This window comes from Geotrypetes seraphini, chromosome 9 (genome assembly GCF_902459505.1).
Source record: "Geotrypetes seraphini chromosome 9, aGeoSer1.1, whole genome shotgun sequence".
Classification (NCBI taxonomy): Eukaryota; Metazoa; Chordata; class Amphibia; order Gymnophiona; family Dermophiidae; genus Geotrypetes; species Geotrypetes seraphini.
The window spans coordinates 17,030,462-17,051,791 of NC_047092.1; the positions used below are offsets into that span (position 1 = coordinate 17,030,462).

The window sequence follows — 21,330 nt, forward strand, 5'->3', positions numbered from 1 at the left end:
TGGTTGCAGTTGAAGCAGGCCATTCAGAGTGGGCTTGATTGGCGAAACTTAGAAAAACTCATTGTAGCTTGCAGATCCTATGCTTCCAGACAGATTTTATAGGACATCAGGCTGCCCGGTGGTATAAATTAATTTCTGAATTCTTGAATAAAAAACCAAAATCTAAGTCTTAGAGACATTTGGAGCATTGAGATAAAGCAGTATATTTCTGCGTCTCGATGGCCACGAATTTGGACTTGGAGGATGAGGTGTACAGCATCAGCATCTATGAGACAAACATGTTTTTTTTTGTTGCATAGGATTTTTTGGACCCCAGTTCGTTTGCAAAAATTAGACAGTTCTAAATCTAATAGATGATGGCATTCGTCATCTTGATATAGGGACTTTGGATCATCTGTTATTCTATTGTCTTTTGATACTTAATTTTTGGGAAGTCGATATGGGGTCAAATTAATGTTATACTTGAGTCATCAATCCCATTGACTTATGAGGTCATAATAAAGAGATCGTGGGATACTGAGAGAGGTGCTGGGATGTAACACAAGTATAGAAAGCTAACCAGGTAATAAGTATAGAAACCCAACCAGGTCGTGCATGTGCAAGACCGGAGGGTTAGGACTTCGATGGGAAGATAGGACTTCAATGAGAAACCAAGGTGGCAAGGGGGCCCCTTCTGGTGATTCAGACAGGTCGTGACCTGTTTAGGCCGCCGCGGGAGCGGACTGCTGGGCAGGATGGACCTATGGTCTGACCCGGCGGAGGCACTGCATATGTTCTTATGTTCTTAATATGTGGAACACTATTACATGCTACACCCCCTATGGATCGTTATAAATGCCGGCTTTTCTTAATTATGACGGGAATAGCCATGCAGATGATAACACGCAAATGGAAGAACTATGATCGACTTAACTGTCCTTTCTGGTGGGCGAACTTATGCTCCACCTACAAATATGAAAAAATGAATGCTGAGATCTTGGGACATAGTAATGTATTTAACTTGGTGTGAGGCCCATTGGCATCTTTTAGTGCTTCTATATAGTTGTCATTTCTCTTTAATTTCTATCTGATTTCCTTACACATCCAGGGTGGGAGGGAGGGGGGGGTTGGGAATGTATTACTACTTTAAATATGAGTGGGTTATTGGAAAGATAATTGCATTTATATTATTGATTAAGATAAGGGGGTGGGGGAAAATATTATTTTTGAATATTTGTAATTTCAAAGTGATTTTCTTGATTTGTTATACATTCAGATTCATATGTATTGCAGTTACTACTTGAAAATCAATAAAGATTTATTTAAAAAAAAAAAAAAAGCGCAATTATAGAGAAATATACAGGCATGAATTAGAGACAGGAAAAATTTCACAGACCCAGAACATGAGATAGAGGGTTTTAGAAGTAAACCCATCATTTAAAGACAAACCATCATAGAGAAAAACAAGACAAAGCTAACATTAGAACACAGAAAAGAAATTACCGAGACTGCAAATAAATAGAAAGAAGTGGTTACAGAAATAAAGAGAAAATTAACTGTACAAGACATGGAAGATTGCAAAGAAAATGAAAAGAATTTCATAAACCCTCCAAGGGAAGATCAAAAAGAGAAGTGTATGGCCCTCCTTTACAAAGCTGTGCTAGCGTTTAGCGCTGACCGCAGCGGTAAGAACCCCAACGCTCATAGGAATTCTCTGTGCATCAGAGTTCTTAATGCCGCGGCCAGCGCTAAAAACGCTAGCACAGCTTTGTAAAGGAGGGGGTATATTACTGAGAAAACGTGTGAGAGGAGATTTAAAAAGTTGTTGGAGTATCATAAAGATAAAATGGAGACTGTGAAGAAAGAAGAAACAGGAAGAGTAAATAGAAAAAGAGAAAACACAGGACCTCTTTTTCAAAGCCATATAGCGTCGGAGCATTTACCTTGCTGGCCCGTGGTAGAAACCTACCGTAGCTTTGGAAAAGCAAGCGTTAAAAAAATGACATTCTGCTTTATCTACCATCCTAATCGCATTACAATAAAGCATACATAATTTCAAAATAACGGAAAGATAAAGCAAACAATTAGAACAATAATATTTATTTATATACCATTTAAAACTAAATGGTTTACATATCGTTACATACATAATTCAGTATGACAAATAAAATCAAACAAACATTAACATATAATCATCAAAAAATCACGTGAAGTGCCCATCAAAAGAACAGTCGCAAAGATCAGTTCCTAGAAAAATGCCTGCATTTTTAATAGTTTTCTGAAATTACCCTTCTCATAACATTTTCGTAATTGACCGACAAGTGAGTTCCACAATTTGACCCCCGCACAGCAAAAGACCATTTTACTGGTCTCAGCATATTTTGGATTAGCATTTGTTTTTAGTAATGCTAAATTCTCAGAACGCAGAGACCTAGATGGTAAATAGTTTGACATCTTACTTTTAAACAACTCAGGTATGATTCCATACAAGAATTAATGGCAAATCATTATTGCTTTATATTCAAATAATTGACCTCAATTTCAAATAAAATTCATGCTTTCTACAGGCAAATATGTCTTGCTGCTTGTGCAAAAGCTGATGGAAAATTTTGTTTCAATATATATGTAGTCCCACTGTAAAATAGACAGTATATACAGTGGAACCTTGGTTTACGAGCATAATTCGTTCCAGAAGCATGCTCGTAAACCAAATTACTCGTATATCAAAGCGAGTTTCCCCATAGGAAGTAAGAGAAACTCGCTTGATACGTTCCCACCCACCCCCACCCCCGAGGCCAGCAGCGCTGCTCCCCCCTCCCCCCCCGAGAACCAGCATTGCTCCCCCCCACTCGCACTGATCCCCCCAACAGCATACAGTCTTACCCTCCCTTCTGGCACCGGCATGCAGCCCACAGGACGTGCCGGTGAAAGAAGTTCCTGCCTCTTGCCTGGGCCTTGAGCATCTGTACATGCTCAAGGCCTTCTGGTTCTCGCTCTCTCCGAGATTCTAAATCTAATTGAGGTCTCGGAGAGAGCGAGAACCAGAAGGCCTTGAGCATGCACAGATGCTCAAGGCCCAGGCAAGAGGCAGGAACTTCTTTCACTGGCACTGTATGCTGTTCGGGCAGAAGGTGCCGGTTCACGCAGGGGGGGGGAGCATTCATAAGCGTGGGGAGCGATGCCGGTTCTCGGGGGGGGGGGGGGAGCTGCTCGCAAATCGAGCAATGCTCAGTTTGCAAGACAAGATATGCGAGAATGTTTTGCTTGTCTTGCAAAACTCGTTACTCGCAAACCGAGGTTTGACTGTATTTCATTTTTGTCTCACCCAAAGCACGTCCAAACCGTGGCCCCTTGAAAGCTCTGCATGTATAGCCCTAAAAGACTTTCTGGACTTGAGCAGGCTGATGTTAAATGGAGAAAGCCTGCCTATTTCTTTCTTTATTTAGTTTGAGTAACTGTGAAAGTAGCAGAAAAACTGGCTTGTTCAGTTGCCCATACAGAATTACTCCCTAAACCAGGGGTCGGCAACTTTTATTCAGCAAAGAGCCAGTTTATCCAAAATATTTCACCCATGATTTACAAAGATCCGCAAGGTGTAGCTTCTCTCCCCTCCAACCCCTCGCAGGTCTCTGCATCTCTCATCCCTGCCTCCCTCCCCTGCCCCTCCCCCCATCCCATAGCCAAGGTTCTCTCTGCTCTCCAACCCTTTAATCTCCATCCCAATCCCATGATCCCCCCCCCCCGGCCTATTGAGGTACCTGGTAGTCCAGTGGGAGTCTTTGTGGCAGGATCACGGCCCTCTCGCGGCTGCCTTCTAAAATGGCTGCCACGACCTCTCCTGGCAGCTTGCGGTACTACAGGAAATGCTGCAAGGAGGCAGCAGAAGCAAGAAGGTTGCGCTCCTGTTACAAAGACCCCTGCTGGACCACCAGGTGCCTTGATAGGCTGGGTGGGGGGGGGGGGGGGGTTAGGGTTACCAGGTGTCTGGATTTCCCCTAATATGTCCTCCTTTTTGAGGATATGTCCGGATGGCTTTTCAAAACCTGGCACTTTGGGTTTTGAAAAGCTTCCTGTCAAAATCGCGTCGGTACGAAGCATCCGTGCATGTGCGGATGCAACGTGGTGACCTTACACATATGTGCTCATTACGTCATTTCATCGCGTCCATACAGGGTTGGGGGCGTGACACAGCCAGAATGGGGCAGGTCTGGGGTGTGGCCACGGGTCCGGATTTTCCTTCGGGAAAATCTGGTAACCCTAGTGGGGTCGGGAGGGAGATTAAAGGGTCGAGGCCTGGAGAGCCTTCAGCCACATGCAAGAAGAGCCGCAGGTTGCCCATTCCTGCCTTAAACCCAAATGGGTGGTAGCAGAAAGAATGAAACCATCAGGATGCGAGGAAGGAGTGTACCATATGAAACATGGTGTGAGTATACACTTCTCCCTCTGTATTTGGGGTTTCAGCATTCATGGTTTCGATTATTCACAGTTTTTAGCTTGCTGGCTCCTCCCCCAAAATTACATCAGCTTGCATAGAGAAATCGCTGATTCCAACCATGTACAGAGAAAATCGCCGATTCCCAGCACTTTCTTCACCATGTTTTGCCTCTCCTTCAGGAATAGGCCGGGTCTCCCACCATGTTATTCGCGGTTTCACCATATTCACGATGGTTTTTAATAGAAAATAGTGAACAACATTGGAAAAAGTTATTTGTGGTTTTTCTGTATTTGCGGTTTTGTTAATCCCCTATCACAGTGAATACGGACGGAGAAGTGTAGTTGCAGAAACAGAAGAGAAGAGAAAAGAAAAAAAAGCAATTACACTTCTCCCTCCATAGTCGCGGTTTCAGCAATTGTGGTTTTGATTATTCACGGTTTTTAGCTTGCTGGCTCCTCCCCCAAATTACATCAGCTTGCATAGAGAAATCTATGATTCCAAGCATTTACAGAGAAAAATCACTGATTCCCGGCACTTTCTTCACCATGCTTTGCCTCTTCTTCAGGAACAGGCCAGGTCTCCCACCCTGTTATTCGCAGTTTCACCATATTCACGATGGTTTTTAATAGAAAACAGCGAATAACATATGAAAAAGCACCAGAGCCAGGGGCATGAATCACCTTTATGAGTGGTCTCCGTCTTCAGTTTCTCTTCCCGCCTCCACTTAGCTCTCCTGTTTGAGAACCAAACCTAGCACGGAAGCAGAAAGAAAAGAAATATATTGTATTGTCGTACGGTTTCAGATGGTACTGGAGTCACTGGGAACTGGGTGAACAGGAAGCAGAGAAACATAGAAATCACAGCAGACCGCATGCAAAGCTGCTGCAAAGAGTTTTGCCCCCTTTTATGAAGCCGCCTTAGGCTTTTCTTTATTGCCGGCAGCAGCAGTAACAGCTCCAATGCTCATAGAATTCCTATGAGCGTCGGAGCTTACTGCCGCGGCCAGCGATAAGCTAAAAGGGAGGGTTTGTTTGTTTCAGATGTACTACCATCCTTGTACTGGGTCTGGGAGCAATCTCCCATTACACATGTCTAAAAAATATGGTGTTCCTTCATATAGTTTTATACCCTTGGCATAGCCACGAGTGGACCTAAGCGGGTAGGGGCCCACCCAAAACCATCTGGCTACACCACTGTTTTATACAGTATAAAAGCCAATAGTGATATCTGGAATTGTAGAAAGCTGCACTGGACTTTAGTTCTCTGCTTTAAATTGAGTCATACAGTTTACATCCTCCCCTGAAGGGGGCAGGCTTACTCCATGCCACAATCGGTAGCTACAGTAGCATGATATTTTGTACTCCCTCCACCATGGCAGAAACTCAGTCTGTCCACAGACAACACTGAACAGCACAAGAATCCTGAACTGTGTTTTTTTTTTATCAGGCTTTCTATATTAATAATTATATTTACAGTTATTGTATTTTTAATAATTTTTTTATTGTACACTGCTAAATTCTTATGTCAATAGTGGTAAATCAAATAATAAATCTAATCCAATCCAATTAATGCTATTATATATGTATAATTATCTTTTATTGCTTAACCATTTTGGGGTTTATTTGTTACAGGACACCTGGGTCTGAGCTGGAAAAAGGTAGCAAAGGTGCTCAGAACCAGCCCCAAAGAAGGTGTAAATTGTATGCATGAAAATAACATTATCCCCTATATCTTTTACTTTTAGAAACATTTACAAATGGTCACACCAGAAAAACTGTATCTAAGCAAAAAAGGACATGATCATTTGAGTATGGAATACGTTGATGGCTGGGTGATTGCTGTCAGCGTTTCATTACATCAGTGCTGGGGGTTTTCCCCCTGAAATTAATGCTGTTGCGATTAGAGAATGACACGGTGAATGTTACCCATGGGTAGCCGCGGGTAACCCCCCCAAAACGGTGGAGGGGGTGGTGGAAAGTGCTCACCGCAGGTACGGGGACAAGGCTATCCACCGTCCCGTGGAGCGGTGAATGGCCTTGTCCCCACAGTTAAGGGAGGGAACGCGCGTGGTCCCCTCCCTCCTGCCTACCTACCCACCCAAATCTCCCCCTTACCTTCGCGGCGTGTTTTAAGGTTTCAGACTTGTTGAAAGCCGCCGGAGCGTACGTGCAGTTGCGCGCGTATGTGGGCAGTAGCTTCTCCTCCGACACAATTTTCGCTTGCGTCAGAGGAGAAGCTTCCGCCCACACACGCACACGACTTACGAACACTCCAGCAGCTTTTAACAAGTCTGAAACCTTAAAAACGCGCCGCAAAGGTAAGGTGGAGGGAGGGAGATGCACGGACCGCGCGAGGGGTGCCGAAGGGCAGTGAGGTGGCAAGAGGGAAGGGTGGATGCTGAGGGGATGGGGCGGTGAAGGGGACGGTGACGGGGCAGTGATGGGGACAGATTTTTTCTCCGTGTCATTCTTTAGTGCATGAGACCCCTGACGCAGGCATCGGTGCTGAAACACGGCCTATGTTGGGTTGTACCTAACAGGTTTTTCTTTATTGTTGGACATTGATCAAGAATACAAGAGATTTTACCCATTTGATTATTTGTGCTGACCATTTGGAATAAAAGGTTTCGGGTTAAAATCTTCATTAAGTTCATATAAGACACAATTATTAAAGAACTTAGAGGTCCTTTTACTAACCCCCTCTTCTACGAACCCGTGCTAGCGTTTTTTAGCGCAGAGAGCTGCGCTGAATGGCCCGCGCTGCTCCCGGCGCTCATGGAGTTCCTATGGACGTCGGGAGCAGCGCAGGCCATTCAGCGCGGCTCCCCGCACTAGAAACTGCTAGCGCGGTTTCTTAGAAGAGGGGGTAAGGCGCACTAGCCATTTTAGTGCTCGCTAAACGCTAACGCGTCCATTGACTATAATGGATATGTTAGCGTTTAGCAAGCGCTAAATAAAAGGACCCTTAGTAATAATAAAAACTATTTTAAATTAACTGGAAGGATTTTTCTAAATTGGAGTATAATATGTGGTGGAATATGTTGTGTTTGCACAGTAAATCAGAAAAAAATTTATGGAATTAAGTGGTCCTTTTGCTAAATGCTAAGGTGCCCATAGGAATATAATGGATGTCTTAGCATTTAGCACGCAAAAATCTTTAGTGCGTGCTAAATTGGTTAGCGCACCTTAATAAAAGGGTAAATTTAGGAAAGTATGGGATTTATATTTAGTTTGGATTATTATCTTATGACTTATTTGACTTATTATTATCCTATGATTTATTTGTTTCTTTTTTTTTTGTAATTCTTTATTCATTTTCAAAATTACAATAAGTGTTATATATGTTCAATCAAAATAACAATAAATACATCACTTAAAAGGACATAAGGACTGTAAGGAGGAGACCATCACATTGGAGGAGACAAGGCATCCTGGGACTATCAACCTTATTAACTATCAAACTATCAACTATTTCTTTCTCTCCTCTCCTCTATCTTCCATAATACTTAATTCAATACATTCCTGTTAGAATGTTATCTTTCTTATTTTTTCCTTTTTCTGAACTCTTCACTTCTTTACTAATCTCTAGGCACTTTAGTTAGATTGTGAGCCTTCGGGACAGTGAGAGAATTTCAAAGTGCCTTTCTTGCTCATAATTTTTAATGTATATTTTCTGTAACCGCTTTGAACCTAACGGATGTAGCGGTATATAAGAAATAAATTACATTACATTACATTAAAAACTATCATTGGTACAATACATAAACTCTTATCCCTCCCCACCATGTATTCCATTATCTTATACAATATGTAATAATAAAATATCCCCCCCTTCACTATTAAACTTATAAATTTAAGGGAAACAATGTCAACTAATCCGTACAATATTTTGTTAATGGTTCCCACACATCCTGAAATTTCCTGAAATATCCCCGTTGTATTGCAACAAATCTTTCCATTTTATAGATATGACATAAAGAGTTCCACCAAAAATTATAATTTAATCTACTCCAATCCTTCCAATTATATGTAATTTGTTGAATGGCAACACCAGTCATTATAAGTAATAATTTATTGTTGTTCACAGAAATCTGACTTTTTGCTCTCATTTCCATACCAAATATCTTTTTCTAATATTGTGCTGATATTTTTTGTTTGTTTGTGATGTTTTTTCTTTAAAATTTTAATAAAATATTTATGAAAAAATTTTTAAATAAAAATTTCCTCTCTTTATCGGACCTTTTTTTGTTATTTGAGGTGTGCAATCTAGCATTGCAACCAGAGCTACAGGAAATGATGTAGTGGCCATATCAGGCTACGTTGAACTAAAGATACTACAACCACTCACGACTAAATAGACACAGCGCTGTACACAATCTGCAATTAATTGCACTGAACTAATTTAATAGATCTACCGTGTTTCCCCGAAAATAAGACCTACCCCAAAAATAAGCCCTAGTTAGATTGCCCCCGATGCCCCTCCCAAATGTCCCTGCGCTCCTCCCCTTCCCACCCCTCCCCTTTCCATCTCTCCCTCCCATCCAAACCCCACTGACCGTGAGACCGATATACCTCCCTCCAAACAGCAGTGTCGGCAGCATTATAAACAGACTGCTTCGCGGTCTTCTCCCACCGGGTCCTACTCTCTGCTGCACCACTGATGACGTCATCAGCGACAGGGCACTTGGAAGGTTCCGGTGGGAGAAGGCCGCGAAGCAGCCTGTTTATAATGCTGCCGACACTGCTCTTTGGAGGGAGGTGTATCCGTTTCGCGGTGGGAGAGTCGGCGGGGTTCTGCTGTGTGGGAGGGGATGGGAGGGAGGGATAGAAAGATGCTGCAGAGGGAAGGCACAAGGGGATGGATGAGAAGGGAGGAAAGATGCTGCACATGTGGGGGAGAGAAAGGAAAGAGGAAGAATTGGGGTGAAGGAGAGGAAGGGAGAGATGATCATGTACATGAAAAAAAATAAGACATCTCCCAAAAATAAGCCCTAGTGCTTTTGGACTCAAAATTAATATAAGACACTGTCTTATTTTCAGGGAAACGTGGTATGACTAGCTTTACGGGAGCTGTGCACCTTTCATCAAGTGAGTGCCTAATGATCCAGAGACATTCGTTTCTGAATTCTGACTTCCTGGATCTACGGGTACCATAGGCGAGGCACAAGGCTTGACTAGTCCTTGCGAGCAATTTCTATTAAATGACATAACCCTCAGTGATTATTTTGCCCAGTCTCTTGTGAAAAGGGGCAAATCATTGTTTGTTTGGGTCCAGGTCAGTCGGAGAAATACAGTGATCCCCTCACTCACACGCACTGTCCCTTCCGGAAGGTCCGTCTCTGAAGCCAGCTTCTCACGGGCGAACATATCTGGGTATTGAACTCTACTGAATTCTGAGAAAAGGAAAGTTAAAGGTACATAGTAAAGATTTTTTTTTTTTTTTACTGTGGGTAATATACAGTGTTGTGTCAAGTTTGTTGGTGTTTAAAAAAAACCAAACACCCATATGTGTTGCTTTAGCTTAAAAAGTGATGCAGTCATAATACGTAGAACTAGTACAAGACAGAGAGGCACTGTAAACCTCACCCATAGCTCTTCCCTTACTATTTTGTCAGTGTACGAGGGGTGCTGAAAAGTTCTCAGCCAGACCAACCAACTTCCTAAATTCCAAGCGTTATTTTGCCACTGGAGCTGAAAAGAGTGTTATCTTATTTGATTAAGTGTCAATTTGCAGAATCAAAATTCTCTGTTTTGACATTGTTTCAGATCATTGATTGAACCATATCCACGTCATTCTCTTCTTGGTTGGGCTGAGAACTTTTCAGCACCCCCTGATAGCAGCATTCCAGAGCTGAAATTGTGATGTCATAATGCCTCATTCCACCAATAAGATCCAACCTCATCGGTGATGTCACAATGGCTTTATTGGCTCACATAAGAACATAAGCATGGCCATACTGGGTCAGACCAATGGTCCATCTAGCCCAGTCTCCTGTCTCCAACTGTGACCAATCCAGGTTGGAAGTATCTGGCAGGAACCCAAATAAGTACGAGGGGGTGCTGAAAAGGTACCTCAGCCCAAGCAACCAACTTCCTAAATGCTGTGTATTATTTTGCCACTGTAGCTGAAAAAGCGTTATCTTATTTCTTTAAGTGCCAATTTGCAGAAGTGAAATTCTGTGTTTTGACATTGTTTCAGATCATTAATTGAACCATGTCCACGTCATTCTCTTCTTGGTTGGGCTGAGAACTTTTCAGCACCCCCTGAAAGCAACATTCCAGAGCTGAAATTGTAATGTCATAATGCCTCATTCCACCAATAAGATCCAACCTCATCGGTGATGTCACAATGGCTTTAAGTGCCAATTTGCAGAAGTGAAATTCTGTGTTTCGATATTGTTTCAGATCATTAATTGAACCATGTCCACGTCATTCTCTTCTTCATTGGGATGAGAACTTTTCAGCACCCTCCTCAGTCTCTGGTAACCAGAGCTGAGATTGTGATGCCATAATGCCTCATTCCACCAATAAGAGCCAACTTCATTAGTGATGTCACAATGGCTAGATTGTCCTAAACTTGGCTCACTTTTATTACATACAAGGGGATGTTTTAAACTTCTCAGCCCCACCAACCACTTCCTAAGTTCTGAGCGTTATTTTGCCACTGTATCTTATTTCATTAAGTGCCAATTTGCAGAAGCGAAATTCTATATTTTGACATTGTTTCAGATCATTGATTGAACCATATCCACGCCATTCTCTTCTTCGTTGGGCTGAGAACTTTTCAGCACTCCCTTGTACTTTGGCTGTTCTAGTAGTAAGACCAATGTATAGAGCTTGCCCGTGTGTATCTCGGTCCTTTATTCTAGCACCCCATGCAGCTCTGCTACTGTTCTTAAATTCTAAGCTGATGAATTTTGGTTCTGTTTTGCCACCACAGAAGAGGCGAATTACATGCATAATTTAAACAATGGAAGGCAATGTTAATTTCCAAGAGCAGTATCTCATTTATGGTAGGGTTACCAGATTTTCTGATGTAGAAACCTGGAGACATGGCCCCGCCCTGTTCCACATCCAGCCCTGCCCTGCCCCTGATCCCACCTCCACAAAGCCTCACCTTTCTTCTACGACCTCTGGGCCGCATCTGGAGGGCACGTGACATCATCCATACATGTTCAGAGGCCCTCCAGACGTGGATGGAAGTCGGGGTTTTCCAAAACCCAGACAAACTACCAGGTTTTGGAAAGTCCATCCAGACCCAGACAGTCTTCTAAAAATAGGACATGTCCGGGTTTTTCCAGACGTCTGGTAACCCTACTTTATGGTATATGAATGGGAGCTAAGCACCTTTTTCTAGGATGTCAGTTTGCTCCTGGATGAAGACCGTGCGATTGCGATGCCGAGTGCTGAGGCGAGAGATGCCGGGTAGAGATTTGGATTCTTCCTGGAAATGGTCTGGCATAGGGCCATCATATGGTGTCTCGAGTGTGTCTTCTCCTATGGATACGAGAGGAAAGAACTTCATTTCTGCCATGTGGCTGCCTTGATGGGTGGAATGCAAACTTTCCATTCATACACCCAACTGGGTCACTAAGTTATGTAATGTAACACCAGGTCCTGAGGAACAGGCAAAATTAGTTTTGTTTTCATAACTCTGTCAGGAGCTTATTATATAAAGCTTTTCTTCCACATTTTTTTTTAGCATTTATATACCACTCATAGCCGTGAGTGGTTTACATTTAGGTCCTCAATCATTTCTCCCTGTCTGTCCTGCTGGGCTCTTACTCTATCTAATGTACCTGGGGCAATGGGAGGATTAAGTGACTTGCCCAGGGTCACAAGGAGCACTGTGGATTTGAACCCACAACCTCAGGCTGCGCCACACTCTCCCCCTTTAAGCTATGTATGTGTAATTGTAACAATGGTGAAACTAAAGTAAATAGAATAGAATTGCTAATCAATGCGATGGATGCACTTGTTTTTGAAGGCAAATTAACTGAAAACACGGCTCGATAGTCAACAAGCAAAGACGCATTTCATCATCCACCATCTCTTTTTTCTCTTTTTTTTAATTTAATTTCCATCAGAGCTGAAAATCTACGTTTGCAAATATAAGAAGATCCAAATGGTAAAAAAGCCTTGATTGCTTTGTTGCTCAAGTTAGGATTACTACTACATAAAAAATTAAAATTACTTGCTGTTAATTTTCAAGGACCAATCACGTCAAAGAACAATGCTTGTCTGGGTGGTTGCATCCTTACGCACACTCATAATATTGACACTCTTGCGCACGCGATGTACACGCCGTCTATTCTAGTGTATACTTAAGGGAATTTTTAAAAATAAAATAAAATTTCTGGAATCTCTCATGGCACACCCAGAATATCTTCGGGGCACACCACTGCGCCTTGGCACGCAGTTTGAGATTCCGCTTGCTTCTGACTTGAAGAGCTAACTATTCCCTTCCTTTACGAACTCATGGTGTGGGTTTTAGCATCGGCAGCAGTGGTAACTGATCCGACACTCATGCAGTTACCGCCACTGCCGGTGCTAAAACCCGGGCTACGCTTTCGTAAAAGAGGAGGGTATGTTTCTTGACCTTGCTGCGAATCCGCTCAGTTGCAGAACTGCCTCCACTTTGAGTTGAAGTGGTTCTTCCTATCCTATCATTCGCAAGTGTCATACTTCGGCAAAACCATCACCATAAATGGCACCATGTGGAAGGGATGCTACATTTCTTTAACCTTCATTCTTAACCAAACTGTAATGTTAAGTGGGTGTGTACTTGTGTGTGTAATATCCTAAAGGGATGCGTGTGTGTATATATATGTGTCTTTAAGTTGCATTTCTGTGCATTTTGCAGAGGTAGCTGGGATTGGAGAAAATATATTTGAAGGTATGTAATGAATGGGGTGTATGATTAGACTACTGCAATGCCCTTTATCTTGGGATTATGACTATACATTGCAAAGCTCTGCAGATGATTCAAAATGCTGCTGCACGGGTGATTTCTGCTCTGAAAAGAGTTTGACCATGTAAACCCGTGGTTAAAAAAACTTCATTGGCTGCCTGTACGATCATGTATTGTTTTCAAGGCAATAGTGTTGGGGTTTAAGGTCATCCACCAAGGGATCCCATATTATTTGTCACAGGCTATGGCACTTTATAGACCACTCAGAGCATTGTGATCTGAGGGGGCAGTACAATTATCGCTTACAGGTTTCTCAGCAGCGCACTATGAGAGTACTAGGACCTCCGCTATATCTTTCATAGGAGTAACACTTTGGAATAAGTTGACTGGGCCTCTAAGAGCTCTTGTAGATTTTCAGAAGTTTAAGAAACTTCTGAAAACTACGTTATTTGTAAAAGCATTTCTTTTTTTTTAAATTTATTTATAAAAGTTTCCACATTTACATATCAAGTAAACACTTGTACAGAAAGTTGGTTAGATGGATGGAACAATTCTCTCAAAGTATAAAAACCTTCATACCTTGATTATTTTTAAAAAGGAAATAAAAAATAAGAGTTTATAATCTCATCTAGCACAACTCAAGTCCTCAACTTAAGATCCAAGAATTCACATAAGCGAGAGAGAAAAAAAAAGAATAATAATCATTCAAGAGATATGCTAAGCATAGTGCTGAGGTAGGAGATACTTATTAAACTTCTAGAGCACTTATGTAGAAGCATTTCAATAAATGCTTTTTTTCCAGGATTATGAATGTTTCTGTATTGATACGCTGTTGAGTGCTGTAACATATGGCTGATATGAAGGACCTGTTATTATTTGTATAATATATGTTGTATGTTTATTATTTTATGTGACTGTCTTTTTGTAAAACTGCCTAGTTATAGGCGGTTAAGAAATCTTTTAAATAAATTTGTCTGCAAGAGGCATTTATGCGTAAGCAACTGAGTGGTGAATAATTGGCATTTTGACCCTAGCACACTCCCAGTGGCTTCTGCTATCCCACCTGGTGTTGTAGAGTCTATGATACAATCAAGGTCAGTTGGTGGCCTCAGGTCTGCTTGCAGCTTCCTCAGGACCCGGTTTATAGAGGACACCTATAAAAACAAGAAGCAGACATGACAAGTTGCTATATTCTGTTCAGCCAATAGCATGGAAGTTCTGGGTCCTACCAGTATAGAGGACGGGGGAGAGTGGTAGGGTCAACTGATAGAGGAGATTCATGAACCTCAAGACTGAGAAGGATAGGAATATTCTAGTGATTTATTCAAGGTCCTGATCTTTTAGTTTGATCACACACGTAAAGTAAAGCCTGTCAATTAAAAATTGCAATTCATGATATCTTGGGCAAATGATGCTATGGTTCGGTGTATGGAGCTAATGCAGCAAATATCACTCAAGCCAAGGTCACTTTCCCTGACACAAGAAATGCATATCTTTTGGCGAACCTGAAAATAATCCAAAGATGATGTAGTTCTCAGGATCTGTAGATTCTGGAGTGGCCCTGTGGCTCAGAGGCAAGTGCACTGTCAGGTAGAGTGTCTGTGTTGGATTGCAACTTCTTTCCTCTCAGGCTGGAGGTAGTGACCACAGTCCTAAGGGATGGGAGTTTCGTTAAATGTCAACAGCTAGGGGCTGGTCTTAAAATCTTGGTTGGCTGGTCCCTAGAGGAAGATTGTTACTCTGCTTGTGCCCTTTTCCCTCTTCCCATGAAACAAGGATGACACTGCAAATCGATACAAACCTACAAGGTAAACTTTAACCTCCAGGTATATCAAACCCAGAATAGTAAAGAGTACACTTGAACATGTCTCCTGGTTGCCATGTCCTCACTCACACTTGGAATTTTGCCCACTGCACAGACTCCTTCGGAGAGAAGCTTTCCTCGGATCTCCCAGGCAAAAATGGCCGGGTACTTCCACTTCAGCTGGGCAATTTTGGCCACCACTTTTGGGGTGGCCAGGCGAGGCTTGCTCCCTCCTATAGCCTTGGGTTCCACAAATCCTGTCTGGTAAAACCTTCCCAGGATTTTGCTCACACACCCATTGGATACCTGGATGAGAGAGAGAGAGAAATACTGATGAAGTCTTGTCTAGAGACACAAAGAGGAAGTTTACATTAGAGAATGACACAGGGAAAAAATTTGTCTCCATCACCGCCCCGTCCTTGTGACCACCATTCCTGTTACCGTTCCATCACCATGACCACTGTCCCTGCCCCATCCCCACGACCACTGTGCCCGCCCCGTTCCCACGACTACTGTCCACTCCCTCCTTCCTAGTGTGAGGGAACATGCGCGATCACGGATCGTGAGGTCCAGAAGCACCCTCCCGCCTGATCGCCGCATCCTGCCATCTCCCTCCCTCCACCTCACCTTAGGTGCCTGCCGAGTCCAACTTTAATTCTTCTCCCAGCCGCACGCTTTCGATAAGCCACGCGCACGGCTGCTTGAGCGGTTCAATCCTCTCCTCTGACCCAACTTCCGGTTGCGTCAGAGGAGTAGATTCAACAATTCAAGCAGCCGCGCACGCGCAGCTTATTGAAAGCGTGCTGGCTAGCAGATTAAAGTCAGGCTCAGCAGGCACCTAAGGTGAGGTGGAGGGAGATGGCAGGACGAGGGATGCGGCGATCGGGTGGGGATGCTGGACCACGCAATCTGTGCTGGCTTCACTGCAGAGACAAGACCATTCACCGCTCCATGGGGCGGTGAATGGCCTTGTCCCCGTCCACGCAGCAACCACTAATTTTTCTCTCCCCGTTTTAGCGGGTTACCCGCAGCTACTCGCGGCTAGCCATGGATATCAACCACTGTGTCATTCTCTAGTTTACATTAAAAAAAAAAATACAAAAATGAAAAAAACTTTATAAATAGAAGCATGCTGAAGCGACATAAAGCATCACAAACAGAGAAGTTTTACCTAATTTATGGAAAGCCTCAGGAGAAAACGGAATTTGTAATCAGAATGAAAGAATTCAATGAATAGCATCACAGCCCATGAAACGAGTTCCATTTGTAAATGGTATTACTGCTACTACTATTTAACACTTCTCTAGCACTAAAGGGTGTACACAGTGCTGTACATTTTGACATTAAATAGACAGTCCCATGCCTCTTTGATATTTCTGGGCCGTAGACTGTAAAGTCTGGTATTGTCCTAAGTTCCAAATGCTGAAGTTGCCATCTAATCAAGCCATTGTGACATCACTGGCGAGGTTGGCTCTTAGACATTGCTGGAATGAGGCATTATGACATCACAATCTCAGCTCTGGAATGTTGCTACTCTTTGGGTTTCTGCCAGGTAACATAGTAAATGATGGCAGATAAAGACCTGAACGGTCCATCCAGTTGGCCCATTAGTTATACTCATTAAAAAAAATACATAATTAGATTAACTTGTCTCTTCTTGGCTATTTCTGGGCCATAGACTGTAAAGTCTGGTTTTGTCCTGGGTTCCAAATGCTGAAGTTGCCATCCAAGCTCACCGAGTTGCAGCTCTCGAGAACCGAATATGCCCACCCCCATGGTCACGGCCACATGTAGTAAAATCAGGATACAGTTCTCAATAACGCTACTTCCAGTGTATTTCTGGGACCAGCCGGAAGGTGTTGCCATAAAAATAAACATATCTTAGCTCCCCCACTCTGCCTCCCAACCTGAGCTGGTAATTAGTGAAATTTTGGTGACACTCTGGTATTAAGAAGATAATGCTATTAAGCTCCACTGACTATATCAGCAAAATATTCCTAAGAGGATGATGCCACCGTGGAGGCAGCCTGAGTAGTTAAGGCAGGTGATAGGATTATCACGTAAGGGTTGAGGAGCAAGAACCAGAGCTGGCAGCAAAGACCAGGTGTCCTGCTTGGCAATCAACAAGGTAATCTGGCTCGCCCATAGTAATAATGTCCAACATAATAACATCCCTAGTACTCTCAATCTTTGACTACTGCAATGCAATCCTGCTGGGCATCCCAAAGAACATGATCAGGCAGGTCCAAAGAGTACGAAACGCAGCTGCAAGATTTCTGCTGGGAAAATTGAGGCAGATGAATGCCACCCTGCTACTGAAAGAGCTACATTGGCTCCCGATTGAAAGCAGGGTGAAATCCAAGATCTTGCTACTAACGCACAAAATCATTCATCTGTCAGAAGCACAATATCTAGCAACCAGGCTACATAACCATACACCAGCAGGTGCCTTGCGTCTGAGCCAAGAGTACCTGCTGGAAATACCGTCCTTCAGAGGCATCAGATACAAAAGCGTCAGGACAAAAATGTTCTCAATGACGGCTCCAATGTGGTGGAACTCTCTACTGAAGGAGAGTGGTAGAAATCTGGAACGCTCTTCCGGAGTCTGTTATAGGTGAAAACACCCTCCAGGGATTCAAGACAAAGTTGGACAAGGTACGCAAGTGAGGCTGGACTCATTTAGAGCACTGGTCTTTGACCTGGGGGCCGTGGCGTGAGCAGACTGCTGGCCACGATGGATCACTGGTCTGACCCAGCAGCGGCAATTCTTATGTTCTTAGAAAAGGACACTGGAAAGTTAAAAAAAAGGGATAAAGACCATCCTCTTCACAGACTACATAAACTAATAATGAAACAGACAGGAGGAGTAGCAACTCTAGAGGGAATACCTAGCAACCTAGGGCAGGGGTAGACAATTCCAGTCCTCGAGAGCCGGAGCCAGGTCAGGTTTTCAGGATATCCACAATGAATAGGTATGAGATGGATTTGCATGCACTGCCTCCTTGAGATGCAAATCTATCTCATGCATATTTATTGTGGATATCCTGAAAACCTGACCTGGCTCCGGCTCTCGGGGACCGGAACTGCCCACCCCTGCCCTGCAACAAAGGTAGGCAATTCCGGTCCTCGAGAGCCGGAGCCAGGTCAGGTTTTCAGGATATCCACAAAGAATAGGTATGAGATGGATTTGCATGCACTGCCTCCTTGAGATGCAAATCTATCTCATGCATATTCATTGTGGATATTCTGAAAAGTTGACCTGGCTCCGGCTCTCAAGGACCAGAATTGCCTACCCCTGACCTAGGGTGAACACAAGAGATACTCAAACTGCTGAGAAAGTGATAAATAAATACAGATAGCTAGAATTAAAGGTATGTAAATCTAGGATGAACATAATACACGGTACTGGTATTAAGCATAAGTAGTAGGTTTTAGGATGGACTCTTAGATGAAAGACTTTAAACGCAAACTCAGCTCAGACAAAACTAAAATCTTCCTGGCCTCACCTTCCAATAAGATCAGAGAACACTATGGACCTGTTTTACAAAGCCGCGCGGTAACGGCCCCGAAGCCCACTGGGATTTAAAGGGCTTTGGGGCGTGGCTTTGTAAAACAGGCCCTATAAAGCTGAACAGCATTCCATACTCTATTATGCCAGTTATAAAAATCTTAGGGGTTTATTTAGACCAAAATCTATCACTCCATGCTCACATTAATACACTACTTAGGAAAACTTATGTTCAGCTATGGAAATTGTGATCGATTAGAGCATATTTTGATTTTTCCTCATTTAGACTACTGGTACAATCATTGATTTGGGGTTCCCTGGATTATTGTAACATCATTTATCTAGCCTCCAGTAAAAAGAACATCAAAAGGTTGCAGATCATTCAGGACACGTCTGTTCGGTCGATTTTCAATTTGATCATGTCACTAAATTCTATCGGAAGCTTCAGTGGCTCCCAGTTGAGGCAAGAATATTATTCAAGTTAGGTTGTACCTGTTACAAGACATTGTTTGGCCTTATTGATCACTTTCAATTTACTGACAGAAAAGTTTTTCCTGGCATTTTAGATTTACATTTCCTACTGTAAAAGGTTGCCTATATAAAATATTTTTACATTACATTACATTACATTACATTACATTAGTGATTTCTATTCCGCTTGTGCCTTGCGGTTCTAAGCGGATTACAAGTTAGAAGACTGGACATTTCCAGTAGCATTGCAGTACATATAATCAAGAATGCGTTAAGTTACAATTGTTGTTCTGGACTTTTCCAGGATAAATTGGTAGTAGATAGTAGATAGTGATAGGTTGTTTAGACGAATAGAGATAATATTGTCCGGATTCTGCTGTTTAGACGAATAGAGATAATACTGTCCGGATTCGGGTGTTGCTAGTGGTGGTGTTAGGGTAGTCATGAGAGCATTTTCTAATACTTTTGTGAGGTTATGATGATGGGAAGTGTTTTTTGAAGAGATGAGTTTTGATTTCTTTTCGGAATGCTTTAATGTCTATTGATTTGGTCAGTAGATTGGTGATGGTAGTATCGATCTTTGCTGCCTGTGTCGCTAAAAGGCTGTCATATAGTTTCTTTCGTCGTGTTCCTTTGAGAGGGGGATGAGTGAATAGGCTCTGAGTTCTCCTTAATCTGTGTGAGAGGTTACGGTGTAGTCTGTTGTTTAGGTAGCTGGGTGCTGTTCCATGTATTACTTTGTATAGTAGACAGTAGAATTTGAACTGGGATCTTGCTTTTATTGGTAGCCAGTGTGAATCTAGGTATGCTTTGGTGATGTGGTCATATTTGCCTAGTGAGTAGATGATTCTGAGGGCTGTGTTCTGAACTGTCTGTAATTGTTTTATCATGTATTTTGGGCATGATAGGTATAGGCTGTTACAGTAATCTACAATACTCAGTACTAGGGATTGTACTAATATCTTGTATTGATCTTTGTTGAAGAATTTTCTTATTTTTCTTAGGTTACGTATTGTGAAGAATGCTCTTTGGATGATTTTGTGGATTTGAGACTGCATTGTGCAGTTTCTGTCTAGTTGAATTCCCAGGATCTTGAGTGTGCTTTGCATTGGGTACTTGATTGTATTTACTTCTAGTTCTGTGAGAGAAGGTTTTTTTTCCCTTTCCAGTAGTAGGAATTTAGTTTTTTCCGAGTTCAGTTTTAGTTTATGACTTGACATCCATTTTTCTACCGTTTCCATTATCATTTTCAGGTGGTTTGTGGATAAGGGGTCTTGAATATTAAAGGGTAGGAGGATAGTTATATCATCTGCGTAGCTGAATGATACTGTGTTTAGGGCGTCTAGGGTTATGCCTAGGGATGCTATGAAGAGGTTAAATAATATGGGTGATAATGGTGATCCTTGTGGTACTCCACATGGGTTTGACCATGGTTCGGATATGTGCTCTTTTGATTTGACTTTGTATGTTCGTGTTTTGAGGAAGCTTTGGAACCATTTGTGAACATTACCTGAGATTCCTATTGCGTCTAATATCTGGAGTAGTTTGTGATGGTCAACTAGGTCGAATGCCGCAGAAAGATCGAGTTGAATGAGAAGCAGCTTGTTTCCTTTGCTGAGGTGTTGTAGTGCAATGTCTAATAGTGATACCAGTAGAGTTTCTGTGCTATGGTTGGATCTGAATCCAGATTGTGATGGATGTAGTATGTGATGGTCTTCAAGGTAGTTGGAGAGGTGTTGTGCGACAAGGCCTTCTGTTATTTTAATGTATAGAGGGATTGAAGCGATTGGTCTATAGTTTGCAGGATTATCTATAGGACCTTTGGGATCTTTTAGGATAGGTGTAATTATGATTTCTCCTAATTCCGGTGGGAAATGACCTTCACTTAGTGTTGTTTGAAGCCATAGTGTGAGGCTAGCTTTAAATTTGGTGGAAGCTGTTGCTAGTAAGTATGAGGGACAGTTGTTCAAGTCACATGAGGATTTGCTGTATTTTTTGTAAAGCCTGTTCAAGTCTGACCATTGTATCTTTGGGAATTTTGTCCATATCCTGTCTGCTGGTATTGCTTCATCTGTTTTGGGATTGATTCGTATTTCTTCTATGTTGGTTCTTGAATTGTTGGATGTGGATCTGGTTGTAATGATTTTGTGTTTGAAGTGATCCGCTAATTGGGTGGCTGTGGGAGTTTGGTTTCCTTGGGTGGCGAGAAATGGTTTGGTATCG

At 42.5% G+C, this 21,330-nt stretch overlaps 1 protein-coding gene across 1 annotated transcript in view; it reads right to left on the reverse strand.

Annotated features, from left to right (window-relative positions):
* Positions 1-21,330, reverse strand: part of PAX4 (paired box 4) — a 39,365-nt gene that overhangs the window by 7,246 nt on the left and 10,789 nt on the right. Inside the window, exons 4-7 of the mRNA XM_033958847.1 lie at positions 15,219-15,434; positions 14,388-14,478; positions 9,724-9,806; positions 5,095-5,164 (exon numbers count right to left, since the gene is read on the reverse strand). Coding sequence (XP_033814738.1) covers positions 5,095-5,164; positions 9,724-9,806; positions 14,388-14,478; positions 15,219-15,434 — 460 coding nt within the window. The remainder of the gene's footprint in view (positions 1-5,094; positions 5,165-9,723; positions 9,807-14,387; positions 14,479-15,218; positions 15,435-21,330) is intronic.